The sequence below is a fragment of the Baudoinia panamericana genome (assembly GCF_000338955.1).
Source record: "Baudoinia panamericana UAMH 10762 unplaced genomic scaffold BAUCOscaffold_3, whole genome shotgun sequence".
In the NCBI taxonomy this organism is placed as follows: Eukaryota; Fungi; Ascomycota; class Dothideomycetes; order Mycosphaerellales; family Teratosphaeriaceae; genus Baudoinia; species Baudoinia panamericana.
Genome location: NW_006911259.1, coordinates 843,332 through 867,389, shown reverse-complemented (window position 1 = coordinate 867,389; position 24,058 = coordinate 843,332). Strand labels below are relative to the sequence as shown.

General features: G+C 54.5%; 13 protein-coding genes across 13 annotated transcripts; 4 read left to right on the top strand and 9 right to left on the bottom strand.

Moving 5' to 3' along the window:
* Window positions 1–409: 409 nt before the first annotated feature.
* Window positions 410–2,402, top strand: BAUCODRAFT_120266 (uncharacterized protein; the record flags this gene model as incomplete). Its single annotated transcript, XM_007675853.1, has 7 exons — window positions 410–500; window positions 556–779; window positions 834–921; window positions 973–1,497; window positions 1,552–1,921; window positions 1,980–2,029; window positions 2,104–2,402. The coding sequence occupies 7 exons, from the start codon at window positions 410–412 to the stop codon at window positions 2,400–2,402; spliced, it is 1,647 nt and encodes a 548-aa protein (XP_007674043.1).
* Window positions 2,403–2,771: 369 nt separating this feature from the next.
* BAUCODRAFT_137198 (uncharacterized protein) lies at window positions 2,772–4,181 on the top strand (the record flags this gene model as incomplete). Its single annotated transcript, XM_007675852.1, has 2 exons — window positions 2,772–3,026; window positions 3,091–4,181. The coding sequence occupies exons 1-2, from the start codon at window positions 2,864–2,866 to the stop codon at window positions 4,179–4,181; spliced, it is 1,254 nt and encodes a 417-aa protein (XP_007674042.1). The 5' UTR covers window positions 2,772–2,863.
* A 157-nt stretch (window positions 4,182–4,338) lies between these two features.
* BAUCODRAFT_22281 (uncharacterized protein) lies at window positions 4,339–5,335 on the bottom strand (the record flags this gene model as incomplete). Its single annotated transcript, XM_007675256.1, has 2 exons — window positions 4,339–4,399; window positions 4,437–5,335. The coding sequence occupies 2 exons, from the start codon at window positions 5,333–5,335 to the stop codon at window positions 4,339–4,341; spliced, it is 960 nt and encodes a 319-aa protein (XP_007673446.1).
* Window positions 5,336–6,081: 746 nt separating this feature from the next.
* On the bottom strand, window positions 6,082–7,938 carry BAUCODRAFT_65846 (uncharacterized protein; the record flags this gene model as incomplete). Its single annotated transcript, XM_007675581.1, has 4 exons — window positions 6,082–6,373; window positions 6,431–7,469; window positions 7,520–7,629; window positions 7,688–7,938. The coding sequence occupies 4 exons, from the start codon at window positions 7,936–7,938 to the stop codon at window positions 6,082–6,084; spliced, it is 1,692 nt and encodes a 563-aa protein (XP_007673771.1).
* Window positions 7,939–8,125: 187 nt separating this feature from the next.
* On the bottom strand, window positions 8,126–8,978 carry BAUCODRAFT_386331 (uncharacterized protein). The gene is made up of 2 exons (XM_007675851.1): window positions 8,576–8,978; window positions 8,126–8,511 (listed from the first exon to the last, which is right to left on the bottom strand). Exons 1-2 carry the CDS (start codon window positions 8,725–8,727, stop codon window positions 8,259–8,261), a joined length of 405 nt encoding a protein of 134 aa, XP_007674041.1. The 5' UTR covers window positions 8,728–8,978; the 3' UTR covers window positions 8,126–8,258.
* A 273-nt stretch (window positions 8,979–9,251) lies between these two features.
* On the top strand, window positions 9,252–10,166 carry BAUCODRAFT_45393 (uncharacterized protein; the record flags this gene model as incomplete). The annotated part of the gene is made up of 2 exons (XM_007675461.1): window positions 9,252–9,777; window positions 9,835–10,166. Coding segments are annotated over 2 exons (858 nt in total), but the record flags the coding sequence as incomplete, so codon positions are not given.
* Window positions 10,167–10,860: 694 nt separating this feature from the next.
* Window positions 10,861–11,436, bottom strand: BAUCODRAFT_386501 (uncharacterized protein). Its single transcript, XM_007675850.1, has 2 exons — window positions 11,183–11,436; window positions 10,861–11,119 (listed from the first exon to the last, which is right to left on the bottom strand). The coding sequence occupies exons 1-2, from the start codon at window positions 11,338–11,340 to the stop codon at window positions 10,969–10,971; spliced, it is 309 nt and encodes a 102-aa protein (XP_007674040.1). The 5' UTR covers window positions 11,341–11,436; the 3' UTR covers window positions 10,861–10,968.
* A 97-nt stretch (window positions 11,437–11,533) lies between these two features.
* Window positions 11,534–15,388, top strand: BAUCODRAFT_64703 (glycosyltransferase family 1 protein; the record flags this gene model as incomplete). The annotated part of the gene is made up of 2 exons (XM_007675519.1): window positions 11,534–13,629; window positions 13,711–15,388. The coding sequence occupies 2 exons, from the start codon at window positions 11,534–11,536 to the stop codon at window positions 15,386–15,388; spliced, it is 3,774 nt and encodes a 1,257-aa protein (XP_007673709.1).
* Window positions 15,389–15,717: 329 nt separating this feature from the next.
* BAUCODRAFT_54554 (uncharacterized protein) lies at window positions 15,718–16,455 on the bottom strand (the record flags this gene model as incomplete). Its single annotated transcript, XM_007675483.1, has 1 exon — window positions 15,718–16,455. A coding segment is annotated over one exon (738 nt), but the record flags the coding sequence as incomplete, so codon positions are not given.
* Window positions 16,456–17,326: 871 nt separating this feature from the next.
* On the bottom strand, window positions 17,327–20,016 carry BAUCODRAFT_386324 (uncharacterized protein). Its single transcript, XM_007675849.1, has one exon. The coding sequence runs from the start codon at window positions 19,840–19,842 to the stop codon at window positions 17,611–17,613; it is 2,232 nt and encodes a 743-aa protein (XP_007674039.1). The 5' UTR covers window positions 19,843–20,016; the 3' UTR covers window positions 17,327–17,610.
* Window positions 20,017–21,105, bottom strand: BAUCODRAFT_386323 (uncharacterized protein). The gene has a single exon (XM_007675848.1). The coding sequence runs from the start codon at window positions 20,996–20,998 to the stop codon at window positions 20,192–20,194; it is 807 nt and encodes a 268-aa protein (XP_007674038.1). The 5' UTR covers window positions 20,999–21,105; the 3' UTR covers window positions 20,017–20,191.
* A 42-nt stretch (window positions 21,106–21,147) lies between these two features.
* BAUCODRAFT_31237 (uncharacterized protein) lies at window positions 21,148–22,465 on the bottom strand. The gene has a single exon (XM_007675354.1). It carries the CDS (start codon window positions 22,212–22,214, stop codon window positions 21,390–21,392), a length of 825 nt encoding a protein of 274 aa, XP_007673544.1. The 5' UTR covers window positions 22,215–22,465; the 3' UTR covers window positions 21,148–21,389.
* Window positions 22,466–22,587: 122 nt separating this feature from the next.
* Window positions 22,588–24,057, bottom strand: BAUCODRAFT_120256 (uncharacterized protein; the record flags this gene model as incomplete). The annotated part of the gene is made up of 3 exons (XM_007675847.1): window positions 22,588–22,608; window positions 22,660–23,951; window positions 23,988–24,057. The coding sequence occupies 3 exons, from the start codon at window positions 24,055–24,057 to the stop codon at window positions 22,588–22,590; spliced, it is 1,383 nt and encodes a 460-aa protein (XP_007674037.1).
* Window position 24,058: the final 1 nt, after the last annotated feature.

Here is a 24,058-nt window from a genome sequence, read left to right as displayed (position 1 = left end):
CGTGTATGTTGCGCCCTTCCAGTCCGGCTTAAGGACCGTCGCGACCGCTCGTCACTCCCTCCTCAACTCCAACAATTGCGAATATGTGTACGTATGACCTACGAATCATGGCATAAACGATATTGACGGCACCGCAGCTGGAGCGGGAGGAGGAGAGCTCATCACAGATATTATTTCGACGAGAGTTCCGGGTGAAGTGGCGCGACCGCATGGAAAGAACCCCTTTGCCGTCGAAGATGGCGCAGCTACTCAGGACCCGGACTTCGCGAGGCGCGCAAGTGCCGTCGATGTGGAGAGGACTGGCGAGCGGAGTGCCAGCGTCGTGGAAAGAGAGCAGTACCCCCCGCCCACAGAAGAAGAAGCACGCACTCTGCGAAAAGTCACCGATAGCATCCCAACGACGGCATACATGCTCTGTATCGTAGAGTTCGCTGAGCGCGCATCCTACTACGGCGTGCAGACCATTTTCGCCAACTTCATGCAGTTTCCACTTCCGCCAGGTAAGATTGAAACTCTCTCCTCCTTGCCCGAGAAACAAATGCTGATGCGTCACAGGCGGAAGCGGATCTGGTGCAGTTCCCAACACTGCAGAAGGCCGCGAAGAGACCGCAGGCGCTCTCGGCAAAGGCCTGCAATTCTCCGTGGCCTTGGGCCTGCTTTTCTCATTCCTAGCTTATACCATACCGATACCTGCGGCCTACTTAGCCGACGTCTACACAGGGCGCTACAAGATGATTTTGATCGGCGTTTTGATCTGCGGCGTCGCGCATATTATCATGGTACGGTATTCTCCTCCGTCGTCATGATGGTGCTATTAGCTAACCGTACCAAAGATCTGTGGTGCGATCCCTTCTGTACTAATCGCTGGTCACGGCATCGCGCCCTTCATGATCTCACTCTTTTTGTTGGCCATAGGCGCCGGTGCGTGCACCGTCTCGGTAACCAATCCCCATATCTGCTGACGCTCTACAGGTGCCTTCAAGCCCAACGTTGCGCCGACGGTTCTCGATCAATATCAGCACCAGAAGCCGTATATTCGGGTCCTCAAGAGCGGCGAAAGGGTGGTCGTAGACCCTGAGACGACAATCCAAACGATCATGCTGATTTTCTACGCCTTAATAAACGTTGGCGCCTTTTTCGCGATCGCAACCACGTACTCTGAGAAGTATGTTGGGTATTGGTTGGCATTCCTCCTGCCTGGCATTGTATACTTTCTACTTCCGGCACTTCTCTGGTATTTGAACAACAAGCTCATCAAGTATCCACCCAACGGAAGCGTTTTGACAAAGGTCCCTGGTATCATCTTGCTGGCACTGAGACGCAACAAGTTCGTTGTTTGGAAGAAGAACTTCTGGGAAGCCGCAAAGCCGTCTGAGCTCGCCAAGGATGGGATTACCTCGTTCCGAAACAAACAAATCACATGGACGGACAAGGACGTTGACGATGTTGCCCGCACGTTGACTGCTTGCATGGTCTTCCTTTACTTTCCGATCTACAGTAAGATCTCAACAAGACCAGTCGGTTGATGTGACCCGCTAATCAGAAGTGCAGACTGCAACGACGGCGGCATAGGTTCCGTCTCATCGTCGCAAGGCTCAACCATGACCTCCCACGGAGCTCCCAACGACTTGCTGAACAACTTCAATCCACTCACCATCATCGTAGCCGTTCCAATCCTCTCGTATGTGGTGTATCCAACGCTTCGCCGCTTCAACATAAAGTTTGGAAGAATCTCTCGCATCACCCTAGGCTTCTCGATAGCCTCAGTGAGCGGCGTCATTGCCGCCATTGTGCAATGGAGGATCTACGAGACATCTCCGTGCGGCTACTATGCGACTGCCTGCGGAAGTGACGGCGAGGTGTCACCAATCTCGATTTGGTGGCAACTACCCAACTATGCATTGGGGGCACTCTCAGAATGGTACGTTCATCACATAGACTATGCATCTGTATCGTGGCGTGCACTGACAGTCGTTTAGCTTTTGCAACGTGACCGCGTACGAACTGGCATATGCCAGGTCGCCACCCGGTAAGCAGAGCGATCTCCTGATCCCCTCGCAGCCCTCTGGTACATAGCTGACTCTCGTGCCCCTCTGCATTCAGGTATGAAGTCTCTCGTAATGGCGGCGTTCTTGTTCAATCAGGCTCTATCTTACGCACTCGGTGAGATACTTACACCAGCTATCGCTGATCCTCATCTTATCTGGATTTGGGCTGGTCCTGCTATAGCTCTGGCTGTGCAAACGGTCATCTTCTGGATCCGCTACCGGAAGCTTAACGACGATGAGTTTATGACTTATGAAAGCGATGCTCGCTATCAGGCGAACGAAAGGGATGCGCCGCTCGAGGGAGTCGCAGTGCCCGAGACAACAACCGAGAAAGAACCAAAAAAGTCCGGTTGAATCATCGGAATGAGGTTCATGAGTGACACGAAGAGGTTCAGTGTGGCAGCTCCAGGAGCTATTGTCGTTGAGGGTTCAATCGCTCATCCATGCGACCATGCAGCCGCAGAGCGTAGACTACTTCATCGTTGGCACATATAACTCTCCAAAAACTACATTATCAACCCGCGCACAGTCCTACGCTCGTGTCTATCCTTCGGTGACATTCGACGCCCGCGGTAGAACTACATGTACAGAACACTGCTACAGCCAGTGAACTGAGTTCTTGATAGACCCTGGATGGCACTGCTCGCTGTTGATTGGCCGCAATTCTGGACGTCACAGAATCTTTGCCATTGGCTCGAGCCTCTCTAACAAGCTACGGTGTACGAGGTTCTCGACATATAACGCCTCCTCAAGGGCGGATCTTCATATTTGCTTCATTACGATTCTTCACCATACAATACTGCAAAGCTCACAACATGAACACCGTTGAAAGAGGTGTTGCCAACGATCCCAAACCAGACGCCGGGCTTGGAAGGTTTGCCACTGCGGGCGAGTCGTCGCCGAGTTTCAACGGCAAGCCTACGGAGGGCTTCAATGTAAAGGATGGTGATGTTGAAGCGGCATATACAAGAGGTCAAGGTAACAATTTCAACGCAGCTCACGCAACGAACAGGCAATGAGCTGACATCAACAACAACAACAGAAGCGATCACCGTTTCGAGCGATGAGACTCCTCTCCCACCTCCTTTCAAAGGTCTTTCGATCCTCGACCGCCTACTCGTCCTATGGATCCTCCTCTCCATGGCTCTTGGCATAATTCTGGGTAACTTGGTCCCCTCGGTCGGTCCAGCGCTGCAACGCGGTACATTCGTCGGCGTTTCCGGACCCATAGCCGTTGGTTTACTGGTCATGATGTACCCAATTCTTTGCAAGGTCCGCTTCGAGACGTTACACCTCCTGGCAAAATCAAAGGAGCTGTGGCGACAGATTGGAATCTCGTTCCTCCTAAATTGGATCATAGCGCCGCTGTTCATGACCGCTCTGGCATGGGCTTTCCTACCGGATCGACAAGCGCTCAGAGATGGGTTGATCTTCGTTGGTGTGGCAAGATGCATCGCCATGGTGCTGATCTGGACGGACCTTGCAGGCGGCGATGGCGACTATTGCGCAGTACTGGTGGCTTTCAACAGTATCCTGCAAATTGTGCTGTTTGCACCCATGGCCGTCTTCTACATCCGAGTCGTCTCGCATGATCCAGCGGACTTTGACGGTTACCTCTATCAAGATGCGGCCACCTCCGTCGCGGTGTTCTTGGGCATCCCATTGGCCGCAGCCATCATTACCCGCTTGGCACTGCGGGCCCTGCTCGGCGAAGAGAAATACCAGAAGTACTTCATTCGCTTCATTGCGCCGTTGTCGCTGATTGGATTGCTTTACACCATCATCGTCTTATTTGCAAGTCAAGGATTACACGTTGTTCAGCAGATCACCTCAGTGTTACGCGTGTGCGCTCCACTGGTGGTTTACTTCTTGGTCATCTTCCCGCTCACGGCGATCATGATGTGGCGCGCTGGCTTCGGCTACAAGATCGGGTGCACGCAGGCCTTCACAGCAGCGTCCAACAACTTTGAGTTGGCTATTGCCGTGGTCGTCTCCGTATATGGCGCAGGAAGCGAGGAGGCTCTGGCATCGACTGTGGGACCTCTCATTGAGGTGCCAGTCTTGGTTGCCCTGGTGTATGTGATCAGATGGTTCAAGAACCGGTATGGTTGGAAAGAGCCAGTACGCAAATAGCACGGGTAAAAACACAAGCGTTGCATTCAGTCTGTGCCATTCATCTCATTTGCCAAAGCCCACATGTTCCACAGCTTTGTTGGACTCTCAGATGGCGCGAACACTGGTTCATGGTCCAGCTCATAGTTCTTAAGTAGAGGAACCATGCCGGTTGCTTCTATCGCCTCGGGCTCCGGCTCGGGGAATAGAGCTCGTTCAGCATGATCCACGGTGACGTTCTGCATCGCGGAAGCAGCGCTAAGCTGTGATACTAACTCGTCGCAAGCGACCTGATTAACCCGTGCGACGGGCGAGGCAGCGTCTTCCGGGGTGAGAACGAAGAAAGAACCCGGTTCAGAGCGCGACGGTTGGTCTGCCAGAATCGGTATCGTTGTCCTTGCGACAGCGTGCAAGTACCCAACGCTGCGTTGCCATGAGTCTGCAAGGACACCGCCGGGAATTTCAACAATATCCTTTGCGCTTACGCTTGCGTTCTCGTGCGCCACGCCGCAAAGCACGCTTCTCACATTGCCGTCGCTCTTCATGGCCCGGTCCACAACAGCAAAAACTTCGCTCTCACTTGGCGCAGAAAGAGTGTACATTTGCACGGCCATCTCTCTGCCCAGCTTTCCGACCAAGCCGTATAAATCCATTTTTAACTGCTTCAGAGGGCTTTCATGCTCGTGACTCCCAATTATAGCGACTCCAGAGTATCGCTTCTGCTTGATGAGGATCTCGACGTAGTACATAGTCTTGCGATGTATCTCACTTGCGAAGAAGAGCAACAGCAGACCAGACGACCTGTAGGGAGCAGACTTTAGGTCAACGGCATCCACTAGTGATGTGGTGGGAACGTCTTTCCTTGGGATATCCTTCGGTTGACTCGATAGTGATACCGACGACGCGCCGTTGGCATGATTCATGTATGACGGGCGATAGCTGCCTTGCCGTGAATGGTTTGGTGATTGCGGGATAGGCGTGAGTGCTTGTGGGCCAGTCGCACCGGTTGCTTGAGAAGACAGGGAGCTTATCGATTCGACGTACTCCTTGGCGGTATTGGATGCCATCGAAGATCCTGGTCGACTGTTGCTCTCCAGACTGATTCGGTAGTTGAGGTATGTCGGCTTGCGACTAGGATCGGTAGAGTATACACTGCTTCCTCTGCTAAGGTCCATCCTGGCTCTTCCTGTCGGCGCGTTCAAAAGTATTGTGTCCAGGATTGTTCAGAGTCGGTCCATGTTATCTGAAGTCATAATCCTACGTGATTGGGATGTAGGCAGCTGTTTGTGTATTGATGCAAGGTATCTGTGTAACAGGCGGATGCAGGACCACGATGTGGTGTCTTCTACAAAAAGGAAGCTCCGCGCAACGCAGCGCTTGTTGATCACTTCGACGCCGCCAGCGTCATCAACCCGACAATCATTTAGTGTTGTGCGAACCTCGGTCACAGTACACGGCGATGGTCAGGAATGCTGAACATCAATCGCCATTGCCATCTCAAGGTTGTTCACTCAACTCGGTGCTAAGCTATGGCCTGTGGAGCGTGCTGCAGCATTAACCATCCACCTGGGATTGTCCACCGTCTCGACGTTCTTTCTCAAGACCAGTATTGGAACTAGCTGTCGCTCCGAGCTACGGGCTGCCAAATGGCGATGCTCGTTGACGCTGCCGCCCGCGGGGGAGTAATCCTTGGACGGAACACGAACGGAATGATTACCTGCTTGCACAAGACCACACTGTTACCAAGAAAGGCAAACGATGAAGCTCGGCGCGCTTACTGTAGCAGATGCACAGCTCGAGACGGGTGCATGCCTGAATATGCATCCAAGATCTCTCCATTACACCTCACTCTATGTCTATCCACTCAACCTCCATTGCTATGCAGAACGTCTAATGACACCGCCACGCTTGACGTATCAATCTACGACCTACATAGCCTGCCAGTCCCGTTTGCTTGGGGTGTCCAGTACTCCGAACCTACCGCAGTCGTTGCGTAAAACATATGCTTAGGATCGTATCTGTTCTTGATGGCAAGAAGCTTCGGGTAGTTTGAACCATAGAAGACGTCCTGGAAGTCTGGCTGTCTAAAGTCGCCCTCGTTGAGATAGCATGAGCCATTGGGCGTCAAGGCCGCAAGTTTCGGAACGAGAACATCGGTCATAAGCTGCTGATTGGCGAGCATCTGGGTCCAAGGCGCAGTGAAGTCCCAAGGTCTGTGGCAAGAAGCGTCAGCTGTTTTGAGACCACAAGGACAACGCGGATAAACTTACGTTGTGAGCACAGTGTCAATCAGCGCTGTCCGCCAGCCAGGATTCACCGCGTTGTACGGATTCCCTGCATTGGCCATGCTGACATTAACTCCAACGCCGATAAACTGACCGCCAAGGTTGTTTATCTCGCGGTACGCTTGTATAAGAGCCGAGTTGTTATGCTGCACAACCGAGCGGGGGATTAAGCGACCGCCGTATTGAGCGATGCCAACTTCAATTGGTCCTTGCATGGCATTGTACTCCTTGAGATAGCCGGAAAATTGGCCGTAGTAGCTTGTGTATGAGATGTTCAGCTGCTGCAGCTTCGTCTCGAGCGGTGACATCAACACCTTGAGCTGAGGTACAGAGATGTTAGGGCCGGTGATCGGAGAGATGGCGAAGGATTGGTTCGTGAAATACCACACGCTCATCGCACCCGAGTCAACGATAGCGGGCAGGCTGGCGTGGAATGTTTCAATGGCACTGTAGTAGTTGTCCTGCGTGGTGCCGGCACTCAAGAAAGTGAGATTCATCGCGGAAGTTGGCGTGTCTGGGTGAGCTTTGGCAGTCATCGACAGCGTCACGCCGTATGTGCCGCCACCGCCACCGGAAAGCGCCCAGAACAGATCGGAGTTTTGATGGCGGTTTGCGATAAGATATTGGCCGGTGCCAGTAATGACTTCCCATTCAAGCACTTGATCAGCGGCAAGACCGTGTTTGGAGGCGAGCGCAGAATGACCGCCACCCTGCGTATAGCCGCCAGCAATGCCAACTGTCGGACACTCTCCGCCAACGACCTGTAGACCTTGGGCATCGGCAGCTTCGTAGGCTTCGATGGCCTGCACGCCTGCTCCCAACTTGATGGCAGTACCGTTATAATATTGATCGGACCACTGCGAGAAGCTGATGTTCTTAAGATGATGCATCCACAAGCCAAGGGCGCCGGCACCAGTGCTCTTGCCGTTGTAGTCATGGCCGGTATTGCGGATGACAAGACGGATGTTGAACAGGGTTGCGAAAGCGATCCCAGCAATCACATCTGCGGGACTAGAAACGTTTACTGTTTTCGTCAGTATCACGCTTGTCGATGGATGAGGCCACGATGCTTACCTGCATACTGAACGTAGGTACCAATAACGCATTGAGCCGATGGAGGCGTGAAAGGGTCGCAGCTCTGGTTAGCGAAGAAGGGTGCCATTATGGATGAGGAGGAGTCATAGCTGTATAGTCAGTATGCACATTGAGTAATTAGATAAGAGGAGGTACGGTCTCCCTTACTGCTGTTGCGGCCAAAGCCAGTTGGCTTGCAAGTTTGCACAAGTGTCGTTGCTGTACGGTGCGTACTGATCGTAATGGCAAGGTGCTGCTAGAGGGACCGTGGCCACCAAGCGACCTCCTACTGTGAAGTTGAAGGCATCCCATATTGCTTCAGAAGGCCAACAGAGATCTCCAGGGAAGCATCTGCATGAGGATGTCGGTAGGAAACCTCGAGGGGATAGTGTGTCCGGGAGAGAGCGCTCAGGAAGCATCCATGCCCTGGCGATCGCCGGTGAGAGGAGCGCGAGAAACGTAGTAGACAGCATGACGGCCTGCAGACTGAGCGCAGGTGATGAGGAAGTGACAGGAAGCAATGGCTGCTTGTTGGCTGAAACAACAGAGAACTTCCGCCGACCTACCTTGGGAGCAATATAAACCACTATGCAACGTCAACGAGGGATGCCGAGGTGCCTGTTCCGTTCTCGATTGCTTCCATGCATCTCATGGCCGTTGTGCCCTGGGTCGGCTGCAGCCTGCAGGCCTTGTTTAGTGGAAATGCCGGTGGACGGCACCATCCTGCAGGGTCTGGACATTATCTCCCGTGATTGGCGTCGACTATAAAGTGAGAGGGATCAGTAGGATGCGGGAACTGGCGCATGCCAAGGTTTGATAGCGCGCGGTACACGCCGTTGTGCGAAGCGGTGCGGTGCCGTTGTGGGCTTGAAGCCGGCTTCCTCGGGATGTGTGAGCAGCGCCATGCTGCGGCCCTTGCAGTGCGGCACCCGGGCCTGGACATCTCTACTTCTGCCGAGACCTTCCCAGTACCGAGTTGCATTTCGACCGATCTATGCTGTCAATGAGTATTTCAAAATGTCCTGACGCTGTGCTGTCACACAATGCCTAACTTACTTGGTAGTGAATACTGCCGTTCGGAGGGTCGAAAGCACGGTAGCCTGGGATATCACAAGCTCTGCAATTCCAGCACCCTGCGTAGCCAAGCTACCGGGGAGCAAGCGGCACCCAATGCAATGGTGGGCTGTATGATCTAGCGACAGCCACATCGTAAGCGCATCCTCGCGTAGCTCCCTGGTAAATGATCGTGCAGTTTCGGCCGCACGTTCCTTAATGCCGATGCCTCTTGAATGCCTCCGGGCTGAGCTCGACACCGACTATGCTGCAGGAACGCATGGGTATCAAGGGTGCTGCCATGCTAGGCTCGCAGCAAGGACTCCTTGAGCAGGGTCCGAGTCTCAACGACTCAGCACCCTAGCGAGCCCGGCCTGGAAGATCACAACATCCCCTTCTCGGTCGCAGACTGTGCACGCTCCATCCAATGCGTTAAGTCTGGGGAACGAAGCCAGTCACAGGAGACGGATGATGCCGCGAACCTCGGATGAGCATTGGAACTATCGAAGTCCCACGCGATGATCTAGCATGGGGTGTACGCTTGCGTCGATGTAGTCGGGCTGCACATGGCCAGCCACCTGAGGGTGTGATTTAGCCAGCCTCAAGTGTCGGCTCTGTCCTGTTGTCTCCTTCGCTTCGTTGCACGAATCTTGCAGAAATGCCCATCTTTGCAGCCGGTTGGGTATATAACCTCGAAACCGCTCCTAGCCATTCCGATGCTGGGAAAATCATCGCCATCGCTTCTGTGTTCTCAGGTATTGCCATACTCGCCGTGGCCATCCGCTTCACTCAGAGGGTGACGGTAGTCAAGACCCTTGGACTGGATGATTATTCCGCTTTGGCAGGCGCACTCCTCGGCATCGGGTACAGCACCATCGCAATCTATCAGACGAGATGGGGTTTGGGTCTCAACGCCGTCGACTTCCCTCTGACCAACGCGGTCCCGTTCAGTAGAGTACAATATGCGGGCGGGCCGATCTACTGCCTTGCTCTTCTGGGTTTCAAAGGCTCCCTATTGACGTCGTACCTGCGTTTGGCAGGCTTTAATTCGACGTACAGACGCATTCTGTATGCTGTGCTCGGACTGGTCGTCGCTAATCAGCTGATTTACACGTTCCTGCTGTCCTTCGCTTGTCGACCGGTTGCAAAACAATGGGATCCGACACTGCCTGGCACCTGCATCGATCAGCTTGCGTCATACTTCGGTTGGCTCCCTCCTTTGACTCTGAAGCTTGCGAGACGCTGACATGCAACTTATTCAGGTCTCGGTGGATCCAGCCTTGGCTTCGACATCCTGATTATCCTTCTACCGTTCCCTATCCTTCAGCGGCTGCAGCTCAGTCTCGGTAAGAAGCTGGCGGTGGGGGGACTCTTTGCACTTGGCTTCTTCGTGTCCATCATCCAGATCATCCGCATGCGTACCATCGCTAAGCTGGTGCACTACACCGACTCCCAATCGATCATTATCTGGTCGATCGTGGAGATCAACCTTGGCGTATTCATCTCCTGCGTTCCAACCTTCGCGCCCTTGCTCAAGCGCTTTGGAGAGAGGGTAAGCTCAGGTTACCGATCCCAAAGCGGTCGGCCATCCAAGCGAGGTGTTAGTGGCAATGACGGTTCGGAGCTTCAGAACCCGTCTGCGAAGAGGGCAAGCAAAGCGTACGCATTCGGATCTGTCAAGGGAGCAGACACGGTCGCCGAAGACGACGAGATTGCTTTATGGTCGAATATCAAGCGGTGGCCGCACGAAGCCCACATCTGGAGCGGAGACAACAACGGCCAATCCATGACCACTTCGGAGGGTGGGGAGTCTGCTTCCCATGGGAGTGCTAACGTCGATCGAGCCCACCGAGCAGAAGACAGAGAGCATAAAACAGACATCATGGTAGTCAGAGAGATTAGCGTACAGAGACAAGACCAGGAGTGAAGCAAGACTTCTGAAGAGAGTGGGCAGGGGATGTGCGCAATCAGCACAACCTGATGTCGAGGCACGAACAGCATTTCTTCGCAACGCTTTCTACGCGTCTGTTGCCTACTGCAAGTGCAGGACGCAGCGAGGCTCTTAGATACGAATGCAGCTCGGCCTCGGTGCGGGATAAACGGAACTGTGATCGCCCACGAACATGATGTCTGGTGTCAACATACGCTTCGACAGCATGAATCACCAAGGCACCTTGCATGATAAGTCAGCGTGGCTTCGGGCAGCAAACGTAGCTGCGGTAGTAGATCATCTGTTGCCTGGAGGTAGATTGACCGTTTGCAGACCAAGGCTCGGCAGGCTCTGGCGTTGTTGAGCTGTCACAGCCGGGATTGACCTGGAGTTCCGTTAGCATATAGCCCAAACGGTGTTACACCCCGGCACGTTCGGACATGAAGTGGGATTTTGGTCTGTGGTGTTACGACATGAAATTGGTGGAGGGATCGTGAGCATTCTGCACAGCAAACTCCACTCGAGTCCGACACGATGCTTTTGCCTGGTGGACACCTCGACTTTGCGCCATTCGTTCACTTGTCGTTGTAGCTATCCCTTTTAGTGCAGATGGAACCCTGAAAGTGGCGAAGAGGATGTGTCAGCAAGCAATAACCAGTTGCAGCCAGCAGACTTCCCTCTTCCATTCGCGGTCTTCGGTGTCGGGTTGGGAGTGAGTCCGTCGCCTTCTCTTCACCGCAATGACCCGGAAGCCCGAACGGCTTGGGTGAGTGACACGCGCACAATCAACGCGCCTGTGTCCCTGCAGGTCTCCAGTGACGTAGCGTGCCACGCGCATCTAGATGTCTTGCTTGTTGCGAGTAAATACGTGCACTCTTCGCGCAGGAGTCTCCCACGACGCTTGGCTGTTCACGTCGATCACAAACCATATCGTAGTAAAGACGGCATAAGTCTTATCATCTAGGTCTTATCACAAGTTTTGGCGGATTCCTGATCAGATGCTGACCTTGTAGGCTGCCATCGCCGAAAGCATGGCCTCTGGCGACGAAGATGGGAAGAAGGCCGGCAAGGACCCGAGCGTACCCCAAATCATGGTGGAACAGGCCGGAGCGGCAGTGACGAGCGAGGACGCCAACACCAAAGGCCGCGATTTGCCCACGGCGTCGGGTGAGGGTGCAGCTTCCGACAACGAGACGAGTGCGCCTCCACCTCCTGCATATGGGGGCCATTATGGTGAAGTACAGAGCGAGCAGGATGGCTTTGGGACAAAGGCACAAGTCACGGATGACGGACGGGTGGATATTCGAATCAAGCAGAGTGGCCGTAAGCTGTCAAGCCTGCTGCAACCGGCTCTACGACGGCAGCAAGACCAAACGGAAAAGGAGCCGACGCCTCCAGCTCCATACATTCCGGAGAGCTTGGGAGGTGATGGCGAGAAATTACCTCCGCCGCCCATGAATGTTGTCATACAAGTGGTCGGCTCGAGAGGCGATGTCCAACCATTCATCGCACTGGGCAAGGTGCTAAAAGATACCTACGGTCACCGTGTACGCTTGGCGACGCATCCCAACTTCAAGGAATTTGTGCGAGAGCATGGCCTTGAGTTCTTCAGCATAGGTGGCGATCCAGCGCAGCTTATGGCGTTCATGGTGAAGAATCCGGGCCTTATGCCAAGCTTCGACGCGCTCCGAGCAGGTGACGTTGGGAAGCGGCGGAAGGAGGTCGGGGAGTACTTGAAAGGCTGTTGGCGGTCGTGCTTTGAAGCGGGTGACGGTCTGGGTCCGGAGGCCACGAATGAAACAATCGAAGACTGGACGGCAAGCCATCCCACCGACAGCGATGCGGAGCCAGGCAACAGACCTTTTGTCGCGGACTGTATCGTTGCCAACCCACCCTCGTTCGCTCATATCCACTGCGCGGAGAAGATGGGTCTTCCGCTCCACATTATGTTCACGATGCCTTACTCGCCCACGCAAGCATTCCCACATCCACTGGCAAACATTCAGTCCTCTAATGCCGATCCAAACCTGACGAACTACATCACATACACGCTCATTGAAATGCTGACATGGCAGGGCCTGGGAGATGTTATCAACAGATTTCGCCAGAACAGTCTTGGCCTTGAGCCGATCAGCCTTGTATGGGCACCAGGAATGCTCCAACGCCTTCAAATCCCGCATACGTATTGCTGGTCACCGGCACTGATACCAAAGCCGAAGGACTGGGGTCAGAACATAGCCATATCTGGTTTCTTCTTCCTCAACCTGGCATCCAACTACACACCTGCACCGGATCTGAAGGCCTTTCTGGATGCTGGCCCGCCACCTGTGTATATTGGCTTCGGCTCAATTGTGCTTGATGATCCGAATGAGATGACTAAGCTGCTGTTCGACGCTGTCAGGATCACCGGTCAGCGTGCGCTCATCTCCAAAGGTTGGGGTGGCATGGGTGCTGACGAGCTGGGCAAGCCTGATGGAGTTTTCATGCTTGGCAACGTCCCGCATGACTGGCTGTTCAAGCATGTAAGCTGCGTCGTCCATCACGGAGGCGCAGGTACCACCGCAGCCGGCATTACGGCCGGACGACCTACCGTGGTTGTGCCCTTCTTCGGTGATCAACCGTTCTGGGGCAGTATGGTGGCAAGAGCTGGTGCTGGGCCGCAACCGATTCCGCACAAGCAGCTTACGGCTGAAAACTTGGCTGAAGCGATCGAGTACTGTCTCAGACCGGAAAGTCAGCAAAGGGCGCAGGAGCTCGCGGACAAGATTGCAAGCGAGCGAGGGAGCGATATTGGTGCACAGTCGTTTCATCAGTTCCTCGATGTCGACAAACTGCGATGCAACGTGTCACCGAGTCGCGCTGCGGTATGGCGCTTGAAGCGCACGCAAGTACGACTTAGTGCTATGGCCGCTTGCACGCTTGCGAACGAGGGGCTTCTTGATTTCAACGACATCAAGCTATACCGGCCACGGGAGTATGAGACTGACGACGGCCCATGGGACCCTATCAGTGGCGGCGCAACGGCGATAGTGAGCACCATGAGCACCATGATGATGGGTGTTGCAGATATGCCGATCGATACACTGAAGGCGCTCCACATACATCCAGACACGGCAAAGAAGCGAAAGTCTGTCGATGGCGGCGACGCCACTCCAAGCCATTCAACAGAATCAACCACCACTGCAAGCTCCACCGCCAACGATAGAAGCGCGAGCACTAGTCAGTCAGGTGCCGTATCAGGTAGTGGCAGTGATACTGCCGTCACCAGCGGCATGACTACGCCAACAAGTGATCGCAGTAACTCAGCGTTCAATCTGCAAGAGTCTCTTGCGAAGCTACAGGCGTCCTCATCACGCTCAAGCACCGATACAGGGCAGCTGTCGCCACCCATTCGCGGCAGCATACCAGCTTCGATGGCGGATGCCCTTCGTGGCCAACTTGCAAGCAGCACGCGTACGCGTTCTCGTTCGGGTAGCCGGTCTCGTGGTGCCTCGGTGTCTGGTAATGGAGGCAACAACGGTGAGTCTACCGTAGAGACAGTGATTGATACCAGTAAGGGCATCCGCAAGATCGTCGGTGCTGGCTTCTCATCGCCGATGGACTTTACGCACAGTCTTGCCACTGGCTTCCACAATGCGCCGAGACTGTACGGCGACGATACAGTGCGTAAGAGGGAGCAGATCACAGACTTCAAATCGGGTCTAAAGGCTGCGACAAAAGAGTTTGGCTATGGCATGTTCGACGGCATCACTGGCCTCGTCACGCAACCCATGCGTGGCGCTGCGAAGGAAGGTCCGGCAGGCTTTTTCAAGGGCATTGGGAAAGGCATTGGTGGTATCGCTCTCAAGCCCGGAGCAGCCATATTCGGCATCCCTGGCTATACCATGAAAGGTGTCTACAAGGAGATGCAGAAGATCTGGGGCAGCTCTGTGCAGAACTACATCATCGCAGCACGCACAGCACAAGGCTACGAGGAGTGGACGGCCAGCACCGAAGAAGAACGCGGAAGCATTGTACGAAGGTGGCAAGAACTGATCAAGACTGTCAAGAAGAAGCGGAACCCCGACGAGATTGTCGCGGCAATCCTCGAGGATCAGAGGCGCAAGAAGCACGAGCTGATGGATCGGCTGAGGGAGAAAGCCGACCACCTACCGAACGTTACTGGACGAAGCCGAGCTTCGAGTGCCAGTAGAGCGTTTGAGAAGAGTGACGATTATCCCGGAGCGACGCACGGCGATCCCGAAAGCGCAATGCTGCGCATGGGAGCGCAAGAGGCAAGTTTGCAACATGCGCGTACCTCCGAAGGCCCGAGTGTTCTCGAGGAAGGCGAGCTGAGGGAAGCTATCCGCCTCTCCGTGCAAGAAACATCGAGAGGCAACGCGGATGAAGACGCAGATATAGAGAAGGCAATCCAAGCTTCACTGGATGACATGCAGAGGGAGCGCTCTATGCGAGCTGACGCCGACAAACAATATGACAAGCACCCAAGGCAAGCCGGCAAGGCGTTGGCAGTGGAGACGACGGAGCATTCCCAGTCCACCACATTGCATGACGATGAGCTTGAGCGAGCAATTGCTGAGAGCCTCAAAGTACAAAGGCAGAAGAGGGAAGACGACGAAGCGAAAGAGGGAGAGCCAAGCGCGGATCCGCCTAGCTACACTGCCAGTCAAAGCTCGGTCAGCCCAAAGGCCAATGAGTCCGCGCTTCAGCAGCATGCGATGGGAGGCAAGGAGAAGACGCAGCAGGAGAAGACCGAAGAAGAAATTGTGATGGAGTACGTCAAGAAGCAGAGCTTACTCGAGCAACATCGACGGAAATATGGCTCAGATGACTTTGGCGACGCGGACTTGGAGCGCGCTATGAAGGCGAGTATGGACACAACTTGACTAAGTCGGTCAAGATGAAGTATGATATCTTCCGGCAAGCATCAGTGGATTGCGTTCGTTCAACGGTCTTCGCATGCAGTCAACGCTCTTCTACGATACCCTTGAGCGTGCTTTTGCCAGAAGCGTCCGTAATTAGTCAGCTCTCACATATGATTGTCCACCTTGTGGCAGCAGATCCTGTCCGTCATATCAATGCATTTGTGCAGTTTCGCCAACAAGTCTGCAGCCACCTGATCCAACGCCGCCGCTCATTTCAACCCAGATCTACAAGGACACGTCTAAGCTCACTCTGCCGCAGGGTGCAGCCCTAGGACATCGGCGTCACTATGACACTGCCCATATACGTCGCAGAAGCATTGCCAGGCGTTCGGACAATGTACAGCTTCTTGCCCAAACATTATGTGCCACATATACTCCAATACACGGCCAATGTGGGCGTCACTGTACGATGTAAATTCCAGATATCGTCTCCAGCGTTCATATTCGTGCTTCGTATGCTTTAAAATCTGCTCCTTGCTAACAGCAAATTGTGCGCAGCAAGGCGTCGCTACGACGGAAACTTCGTCCTTCGCCTGAGCAAAGGTGCGGTTGAAGAACTCAGCGTAAACGAACGGAAAGATGTGCTCAGGTAGCTTTTCAGGATCTGCAGGAGAGCGCCAAGGTAGGATCTCGACCGGACACCCTGGGCTCTCGGTGCAGCGCAGATTGACATAGCCACGTTCCATTACAACACCGAGGCGCAGTTTCCGAAGCATGTCCACAGCGTCATGGTTGTTCGCATCGGTGTGCCACGCCGTCGGGTAGCCTTTGCGATGGGCGTGGATGAAGGCCATGACATCCGGAAAGTCAGGGTAGGTGTCGATTATGTACGTCAAATAGGGCATGGCTTCTCTTGCCTTGTTGATCTTCGTTCTCCGGCCTGTCGGCGAGCTTGCGTTATCAGGCAGGTTGACGACATAAATTGCGCTTTGCCAGTCAGAGAGTTCCTTGGACACCCAATCCGTGTCTTCCGTGTTCAACCTGCCCATGACGATGGCCTTGCTAATCTCGGTGCTATTGGGCTGGGCTGCGCTTTCGCTGATAGTGCTTGCTGCTGCAGTCGGCTGCTCGAGCTGACTGGTTTCGCTACTGGAAGACAGCAGCACACTTTGGATGGTCGGATCTGCTGTTTCGGATAGCAGCTGGTCGAGACTGGGTTCCTTCTCCCATCCAGTTGGTGGTCGGTCACCGACAAGTTCTGATGGTTGAGTGTTCTCGACATACGGGGTTGTTGCCGTCGATTGCGTAGGTACACCCTCGCCAGCCGTTGTAGTGTCAGCGGTCGCAGCCGTAGATTCGTATGGCGAGTTCATGACAGTCTCCGGCTTGGGCTGAAGTTCATCCTGCGGGCGGTGCGGTAGGCTCTGTTTGTAATCTCCGTATGCCTGCTGGAAGGTATTCGGCGGTGGCGGGCCAAGCCGAAGATTCCTGAAGGTGGAAAGCACGACAACGAAGACGAAGAGCACCCCCGCCGCAGTACCTATGCGCTGCCATTGTCGCGGCATCGCCGAACAGATTTCGATGCAGGCTTGCTACGGACAATCGAGGGCAGGGTGGATCGATCGGGTGAGGCTTTCGCTCATCACTTCTGTGAGAGCGTTCGCATGGATGCTACAGTAGAGTAAGACGTTGGCTGTGCGTTTGTCAATCCATCTCCCTCCAACGCCGTGATGTGTTTCTATGTACAGTACCGCGATCAGGGGTGAGTTCACGCTCGAGGCACTTGACCGCGTGGCTCACTGATAAGCTATGCCCGGAAAGGACTTAGGGCGCGTGTTTCCTGTCCTTGCTCCACTGCGAGGAGTGTGCCGTGCAACCTACAATCCAGACCTAACTGGAGATCTCTACAATGGCAGCCTACGAAAGGTTGAGCTGACATTAAGAATCACAAGATGAATACAGAGTAGCGTTCCAAGAGAGTTCTACTTCAGAGCCTACTAGATTCAATCCATGGACGCCGGCGAGCTTGGCGAGCGTTCGATAAAAGCTTGTACCTCCACTTGCAGCATGCTTAATGAGTCCTTCCGTGCATATTCTTGGAGGCCAACATCGAAAGAGTCTAATCTGCCGCACACAAGTCACGGCTTTACAGCGATCGGGAACGCCGCGTAATGTCATCCATATATCGCATGCCTCTGACACGGTGCGACTACATGTCCCGCCATGCCGCCATGACTCTGGCGTTATACTACGATAAATCTCATGCCCACCACCACGGCTTCCTCCCTGAACTCCCCATTTCTCGCCTTGCCCACTTGTCTCTGCACTCCATCACCAGCGTAGGTAATCGCGCAACCTCTACTCAGATCGGGCACACTGAACTCGTCCATCGCTTGCTGTGGAGTTTTCTCCGTCGGGTTCCAGGCATGCCGTGTCCTGTTCGCGCCGCGACCGGATCGATGCGGTGCATTCAGCACCGGATCTATTGGAATAGGAGAGCCCACACGAGGGACATACATGCTACGCTGCAGATTCGGAGTCTGCGCCGCTTTGCTCCTTGGCGATTCTTTGACGGGCGTGGCACACGGTGAGTTGGCCAAGGACGATGCACGCGTTGCTTTCTGTGGTAGACGCTGTGGAGGGGCCGAAGCGATGTGGCGGAGCAGGGGACCCGCGAAAGCAGCTCCGGCATGAAGCGCCATGTCGATACGATTTTGTGTGAGTAGTGCATCCGGATCTGCCGCCACCGGAGGCTGCACCGCTGGTGCAGAAGCGCCGATGAACAGAAGCTTCCTGGGATCGATGGTCGCTTCAGTGGGACCAACAGCGGCAGCCGCTAACATCTCAAGCGCAGAATTGCCGTCGCAACTCAGGCGAGCTCTCTTGAATGGCGAAGGCTGCGTAGCCGCACTTTCAACGTCCATGATTGCTTCGGCGTTGCGTAATGCACCGGTAATGTTCAGCTCCTCGCGAAGTAATGTCAGGTGCTTCTCCTTGTTGTTCGAGTTCATCAGGCTGATGTCGTTGAGCCGTTGCCGTAAGTTGCGGCGTTTGCCGCTCATGCCCCGAGAATTCTCGTACGGCGAGGTTGCCATGTCCAAGTCCACGCCTTCCAACCCAACCTCCAATGCAAAGTCTGCAACGCGCTTGCGGCGTGGAGGTGTGACGGGTGGGGCAGGCTGTACTCCATCGTTGACAGCAACTGCAGGGCGTTGCTCAATAAATGGAACATCTAGTGGGGTCTCGGTGATGGTATTGACGGCAGGTGCGGATAGTCGGCACCGATCTGCGTCAGGCTGGGACAAGTCGTGCGTTGCTTTGTTTCCTGCAAGAGGATCCGACGGCGAGCTTTTCGATACGTAATTAGGCTCCTTCATGCGAGAAGGCTCCGTGATATAGCCCGCTTCAGGGCCGTACTTCTTCCCGCTGCCTGCAGTTATGACTAAGTCAATGACAGCTAGCTGATGCTTTTGACGTAGGCGGTCAGGCAAGTGCATTTGCGACAGTGCATTCAGCAGCTGCGCCGAAGGTGGAGAGTCTCCCCAGTTATTATGACCTCGCATGCGCGCTTCAGTCCCGAGTGCTTCGCCGGTAGCTTGCCAGCGCTGCTCCGATGTGGAGTACGCCGGGTCACCAGCCTGACCAACGTAGACCCATGGCTTTTCAAGCTGACGGTGAAGCCTCGTCCCGGCAAAGCGCACTCTGTCGTTTCGAAGCTCGACGGCGGAGCCGCGCGTATTGACGAAGCTACTGCCCACGAGCTCGCCGTTAATGAAAACTTCTAGCTTCAGGTCCTTGTTGGTCACGCGGACGGTGCTGCCTCGCTGCTGTGGTAGGAAGGACTTATTCACCAGATCTACGGTGAGACAAAGCGCTTGCGGCTCGTTGACGTTGTCAAGATAGCCTTGTACGCGCTCGAAACTAGACACACTGCGCTGGAGAGCGTCTACTGGGCTCGACTTAGTCTGCTTGTCGCGGGCCTTGCGTGCTTTTTTCGTCTTCTTGGAAGAAGGCCCGCATTCACCTTGCAGCGCTGCCTTGGCGGAAGGCTGAATGGAAAACCCTTTGGTGAGCGCTAGGCCGGGAGATGTCACTCCATGGTCAATTTCGTGCAGAGTCGAGGTTGCGATAGGCTGCAAAGCTGATGCGTGCGAAGAGAATAGCGCTTGAGCATCGTCCTTCTGTTTCACAAGCGATTTGAGTCCTTGCGCGCCCAGCAACGTCCCGCCAGCCTCAACTACGAGCAGCGGAACATCCTCGTTAATGCCAACAAACTGCAGAACACCTTTTTCGCCACCATCTTCGCCAACTGGCTTCTCCACCAGAAGCTGCCCGCCAGCGAACACCTTCTCGATACGCTCAGCGTCGGCACGCTGCTCTGTGCCCATTCGGAGGTCAAAGACATTCGAACATGAAGCCTGCAGATTGGCTATTGAGAGCGTCGCAGTGATCCCTACGGCGTTATACTTCGGCATTCTCGGCCTAGGTGCGATGCTGTGCGATGAGTTCTCAAGCAATCCAATAACGGCGGCGTTATCCAGAAGTGAGAGACGAGTAACCTCCTTCCTTGGTAGCTAAGGGCAATAAAACCCGTGTGTGTGCGAGCTGGGACGCGGCTGCCAAAGGAGACATCGAGTCACGGTTGTTCCCGCTGTCTGTGAATCTTCCGCGTAGGGAAGGCACGGCGGGTTGCGCCTGCTGCGCAGCTCCATTCACGCGCCAAAGCCAACAATGGAATCATCGCTTAGTACGACACAATCCAGGCATCTTCAAGCTTTAACAAGCACTCCGATAGCGGCATGTAAACTGCCAGATAGCCAGACTTCATCCACGCTTCTCCGTTATAATGCCAATACCAGGCGCTTCGAGACTATCTCCGAGCTCCTGTATGGTGCGGTCGTACACTCGTGCAATCTGCATGTCATTGCTGTCTTCACCGTCATCACCCATCTCATCAACATCCCCGCCTTCAAGCATCAACTCGCCTTCCCCATGCTCTGTCCCCGGATCTTCGTACTCAAATTCGCCCTTTTTGAATGACTCCACGACCTCCACCCTTGTTCTCTCCACCAAACTTCTCACCCTCACCTTCTCCGTCCCACTAACGCCTTTATGTCCGGCAAAGCCAGGCAGAGATTCTCCCGTCTCGACATCTCTCCCCTGAATCAAGCTTGCGAAGCAGTAGTCCAGCTTGGCCAACACTCTGAAAAGGCTTCGCGGCGTAGGCGGCATCGCCGGTATCACCGTGCTCAGCAGTAATGCCAAATTGATCAAATACGGGACCTGCAGGCTGGGTGTCCCGCTCACCCAGACCACATCAACCAAGTTCTCGATTTCCCGGCAAGCTTCACGCATGCTGCTGTAGCCTGCGACATCGCCCCAATCATCAGCTTTCTCGCGGTCCGTATCCGCGAGCGTAGGTGCGGAAGGTGAGGTCCGTTTGGCGAAGCGGCGCTGTATGTGCAGTATCCGCTGATCTACATAGCGAATGAACGCAGACTCTTTACTGCCACCCGCTCTTAGCGGTGTGCCGCGTGGGTGTGGCAAGGTCGAAGTCGCGTGGCTCGTAGTCGAAGCTAATGACTGAGGTGGAGAAAGGGTGAATCCGCCATTGGTGTGCTCCGACGCCATGACTAAACACTTCCTGTACTCATGCTGGACAAGGACAACATCGCTCGAGTGTGCCCGTCAGTGACAATACAGAACTACGTGCGGTGATGTGGACACGAAGGACGAAGTGACGGAGCGCAAGCGAGCTAAAGCGGAGACTGCAGCTACAGCTCAGCTGAATTAGCATTCTAGGTATGCTTGCAGTTGATTATACATTGACATGTCTTCGTCGCTTCTACAAACCCATGCACATCACCAGCTCAATCATGTCTTGTTATATATGGTCGTTCACCACGCGGAGCTGCTTAACATCATCACGCCCACCTCTGCGCATCCTTGTCATAACCGATCACGGCAAGCTCAATATTGAGCGAGCGGAGCATCATATCCATCGTAAATGTCTGCACAAGAGTCAGCAATCGTGCCGTATAATGCTCATACCGACACCCACATCATCATCTTTGTCACCCTCCTGCCACACCTTCGACACTCCACCTCCCGTATCCATCTTCGGCTTCTCTGGCAAATCCGCCGCGTCCATAACCTCCTGCCTCAATCTCCGCTTCTCCTTCTTCCTACTCAACGCTTCCTCCTCCGGCAACTCCTCGCCTTGGCTATCGAACTCGCAGTCCGCGTCGTTGTCCACCGGCTCCTCCTCCAGCGCAAACTCACCGAGTCCATTAGCTCGCTCGAACTTGCGCTTCTCGCTCTCCCGCCACGCAGCCACGCCGCCCATTCGGTACACGCGCTCCTTGACGGTACCAAAGATCTCCTCAGCCGCTTGCTGAGAAGCGAGACGCCATCTCTCCGTCAACACCTCGAGCTCCGCGTCCGTTGTTGATGTCGTGATGTGCTGAGCCTGAGCGAAGACATCAAGGTCGTTCTTCAGCGCTCTGATCTGTAGCTCGAGCGACGTTAGAGCTCTTTGGGCTGCGATTTCGGCTGCGTCGGGACGCTTTATGGAGATGGTAGAGCAACGCTGTTTGGGCACAGGCGCGAGTAAGGTAGGCTTAGAAGCTGATTTCGAGGCATCGATAGTCTTTGCAGTGGCGTCATAATCTGCCTTGACGGTGTGCGCAAGCGTGCTAGGTACATATGGGACATTGCCCGCCACATTGTTCTCTCTTAGTGGCTTTCGGTCGGCTTTGGCGCTGCGCAGTGGCGACACAAAAGGTTTGGAGAGTGTATGCGCCGCTTCTTTGAGCTTTCGTCGCTTCGCTGACACCGGTGAGGACATGGTTGTGCCTATACCAACTGCTTTGGATGGGGTATCCTAGAAGTCGACGTTCTGGACGCGTCGGTTGACGCGTTCCGCGTAAACCTGCACTGACGTAACCCCTGTTTGTCAAACCGCATGTTCCAGCAGCCATTATAGGATTTTCGGTCACTATCGTGCTCGACACAGTTTGTATCGTAGCTCGATCTCCAATTGCTACTCCATGGTTTCCGACATACTACGCTCGCCACGGTTAACACAATTCCATGAGCGCACACATGCGGCTTTTCGACCGGAAACAATGCGTAAAAGATTCAGTTGGGAATTCTTGCGATCAAGTTGAACTCAAAGCGACAAGAGCTATATGCTAACGTTGCTGAAATGTGAATGACTATCATGCATCACTCCGGCTGCCCTTCGCAACGTCAAGACCATCAGTAACCTCCGCTTCATGCTGACTCCAAACCGCTTTGTACAACACCGTCCAAATGATGCTTACTGCCGCTGCCCCAAAAGTGCAACCTGCGCAAACAAGCAGTCCATGAGTATATCTTGGAGCGTCGGCCGCTTTGAACAGGTTCGCACCGACGAAAGAAGCAAGCTGGATCGACATGACATAGCATCCCAGCACTATTGGCCGCTGCCGCTCCTGAACGTTCTCGCTCAGCCACGCAGCATTGATGCCCTGCACACTGCCCATGCCGGCTTCAGTGACTATGACACCAGCGTAAAGTATACCGCGGCTTACGGTGTTGGGAGGCAGAGCCAGCCAGAGCAGGCCGACGGCAGAGATTATGAAGCCTGTGAGCACGAAGAGTCCTCTGTGCCGCGTGCGATCGGAGAAGTAGGCTAGCGGTAGCGCCACGAGTAGGTTGCATGCTGATCCCACAGCATTCATGCCATTGGCAGAGTACCCACGGTAGCCCAATGCTTTAATGATGGACGGCGCATAGGTGTTGATCGGGCTGAACATCACTGACGAGAGAAAGGCCATGACGAGATGGCCGTAGATTCGGTGGTCAAGCAGTATGTCGAAGTCGCGGATCGTTACGCGGCGAAGGTTGTTTTTCTTGCTCGGATCGTCCTGCATTGCACGTCGCTGAAGCATTGCGCCTTGGTCAGGCTTGAGGATCGTCCATCGGCTTCCCATCACACGGTGCCGCTTAGAAGCATCGATGGGACTCTGAGGTAGGTGGAGTGCCATCAAAACTGCGACGAAGCATGTAAGGGCGCCTTCAATGGCAAACAAATACTGCCAGCCGTGGACTCCATGCTTTCCGCTCAAGCTTAGCAGCCCGAGCGCTAAGACACCCCCGAGGGCTCCGGCTACGCTGTTTGCAGCCCATAGCAAAGCATAGCGGAAGGCCAGTTCCCGACGTGTGACAAACTGTCCGAGATAGAAGGCCGCACCCGGGATGAAGCCGGCTTCGAATGTAGCCAGGAGGAAGCGTGTTGTAAGGAAACCACGCCGCGACGTGATGAACGTCTGACTCCAGGTGACGGTACCCCAGCAAAACATCAGGAGTGGAAGCCATCGATGAGCGCCGACGCGCTTGATGATGACGTTGCTGGGAAGCTCCCACAATACGATGCCCAAGGTGAACAGAGTTTGGCCGAGATTGATATCAGCTTGCGTGAGGTGGGCGTCTTTGCGAAGGGTGTCTGTCAAAGCGTTGCCAAGATTGGTTCGGTCGAATTGCAAGAAAACGAACATGAACACCAACGGTAGCAGAACGAGGCCATCGACGCGTCGCAAGGCTTTGCGTATTTCCGAAATGTCTTCATGACTGTGACCGACCTCGACATCCTGAGATGAGACGGTGTCGTGAGGAGCCGTATGTGCGCTGGGTGCCGTCTTCTCCATG

Excerpts from the sequence above, each read along its gene's own strand:
- BAUCODRAFT_386331 (XM_007675851.1), bottom strand. The coding sequence starts at position 8,727 with ATGTGGCTGTCGCTAGATCATACAGCCCACCATTGCATTGGGTGCCGC. Across the intron at positions 8,512-8,575 it reads ACGGCAGTATTCACTACCAA|ATCGGTCGAAATGCAACTCG; the intron begins GTAAGTTAGGCA and ends TTGACAGCATAG.
- BAUCODRAFT_31237 (XM_007675354.1), bottom strand. The coding sequence starts at position 22,214 with ATGTCCTCACCGGTGTCAGCGAAGCGACGAAAGCTCAAAGAAGCGGCG.
- BAUCODRAFT_386501 (XM_007675850.1), bottom strand. The coding sequence starts at position 11,340 with ATGCGCGTGGCACGCTACGTCACTGGAGACCTGCAGGGACACAGGCGC. Across the intron at positions 11,120-11,182 it reads ACCGAAGACCGCGAATGGAA|GGTTCCATCTGCACTAAAAG; the intron begins GAGGGAAGTCTG and ends CGCCACTTTCAG.
- BAUCODRAFT_386323 (XM_007675848.1), bottom strand. The coding sequence starts at position 20,998 with ATGGCGTCGGAGCACACCAATGGCGGATTCACCCTTTCTCCACCTCAG.
- BAUCODRAFT_386324 (XM_007675849.1), bottom strand. The coding sequence starts at position 19,842 with ATGCCGAAGTATAACGCCGTAGGGATCACTGCGACGCTCTCAATAGCC.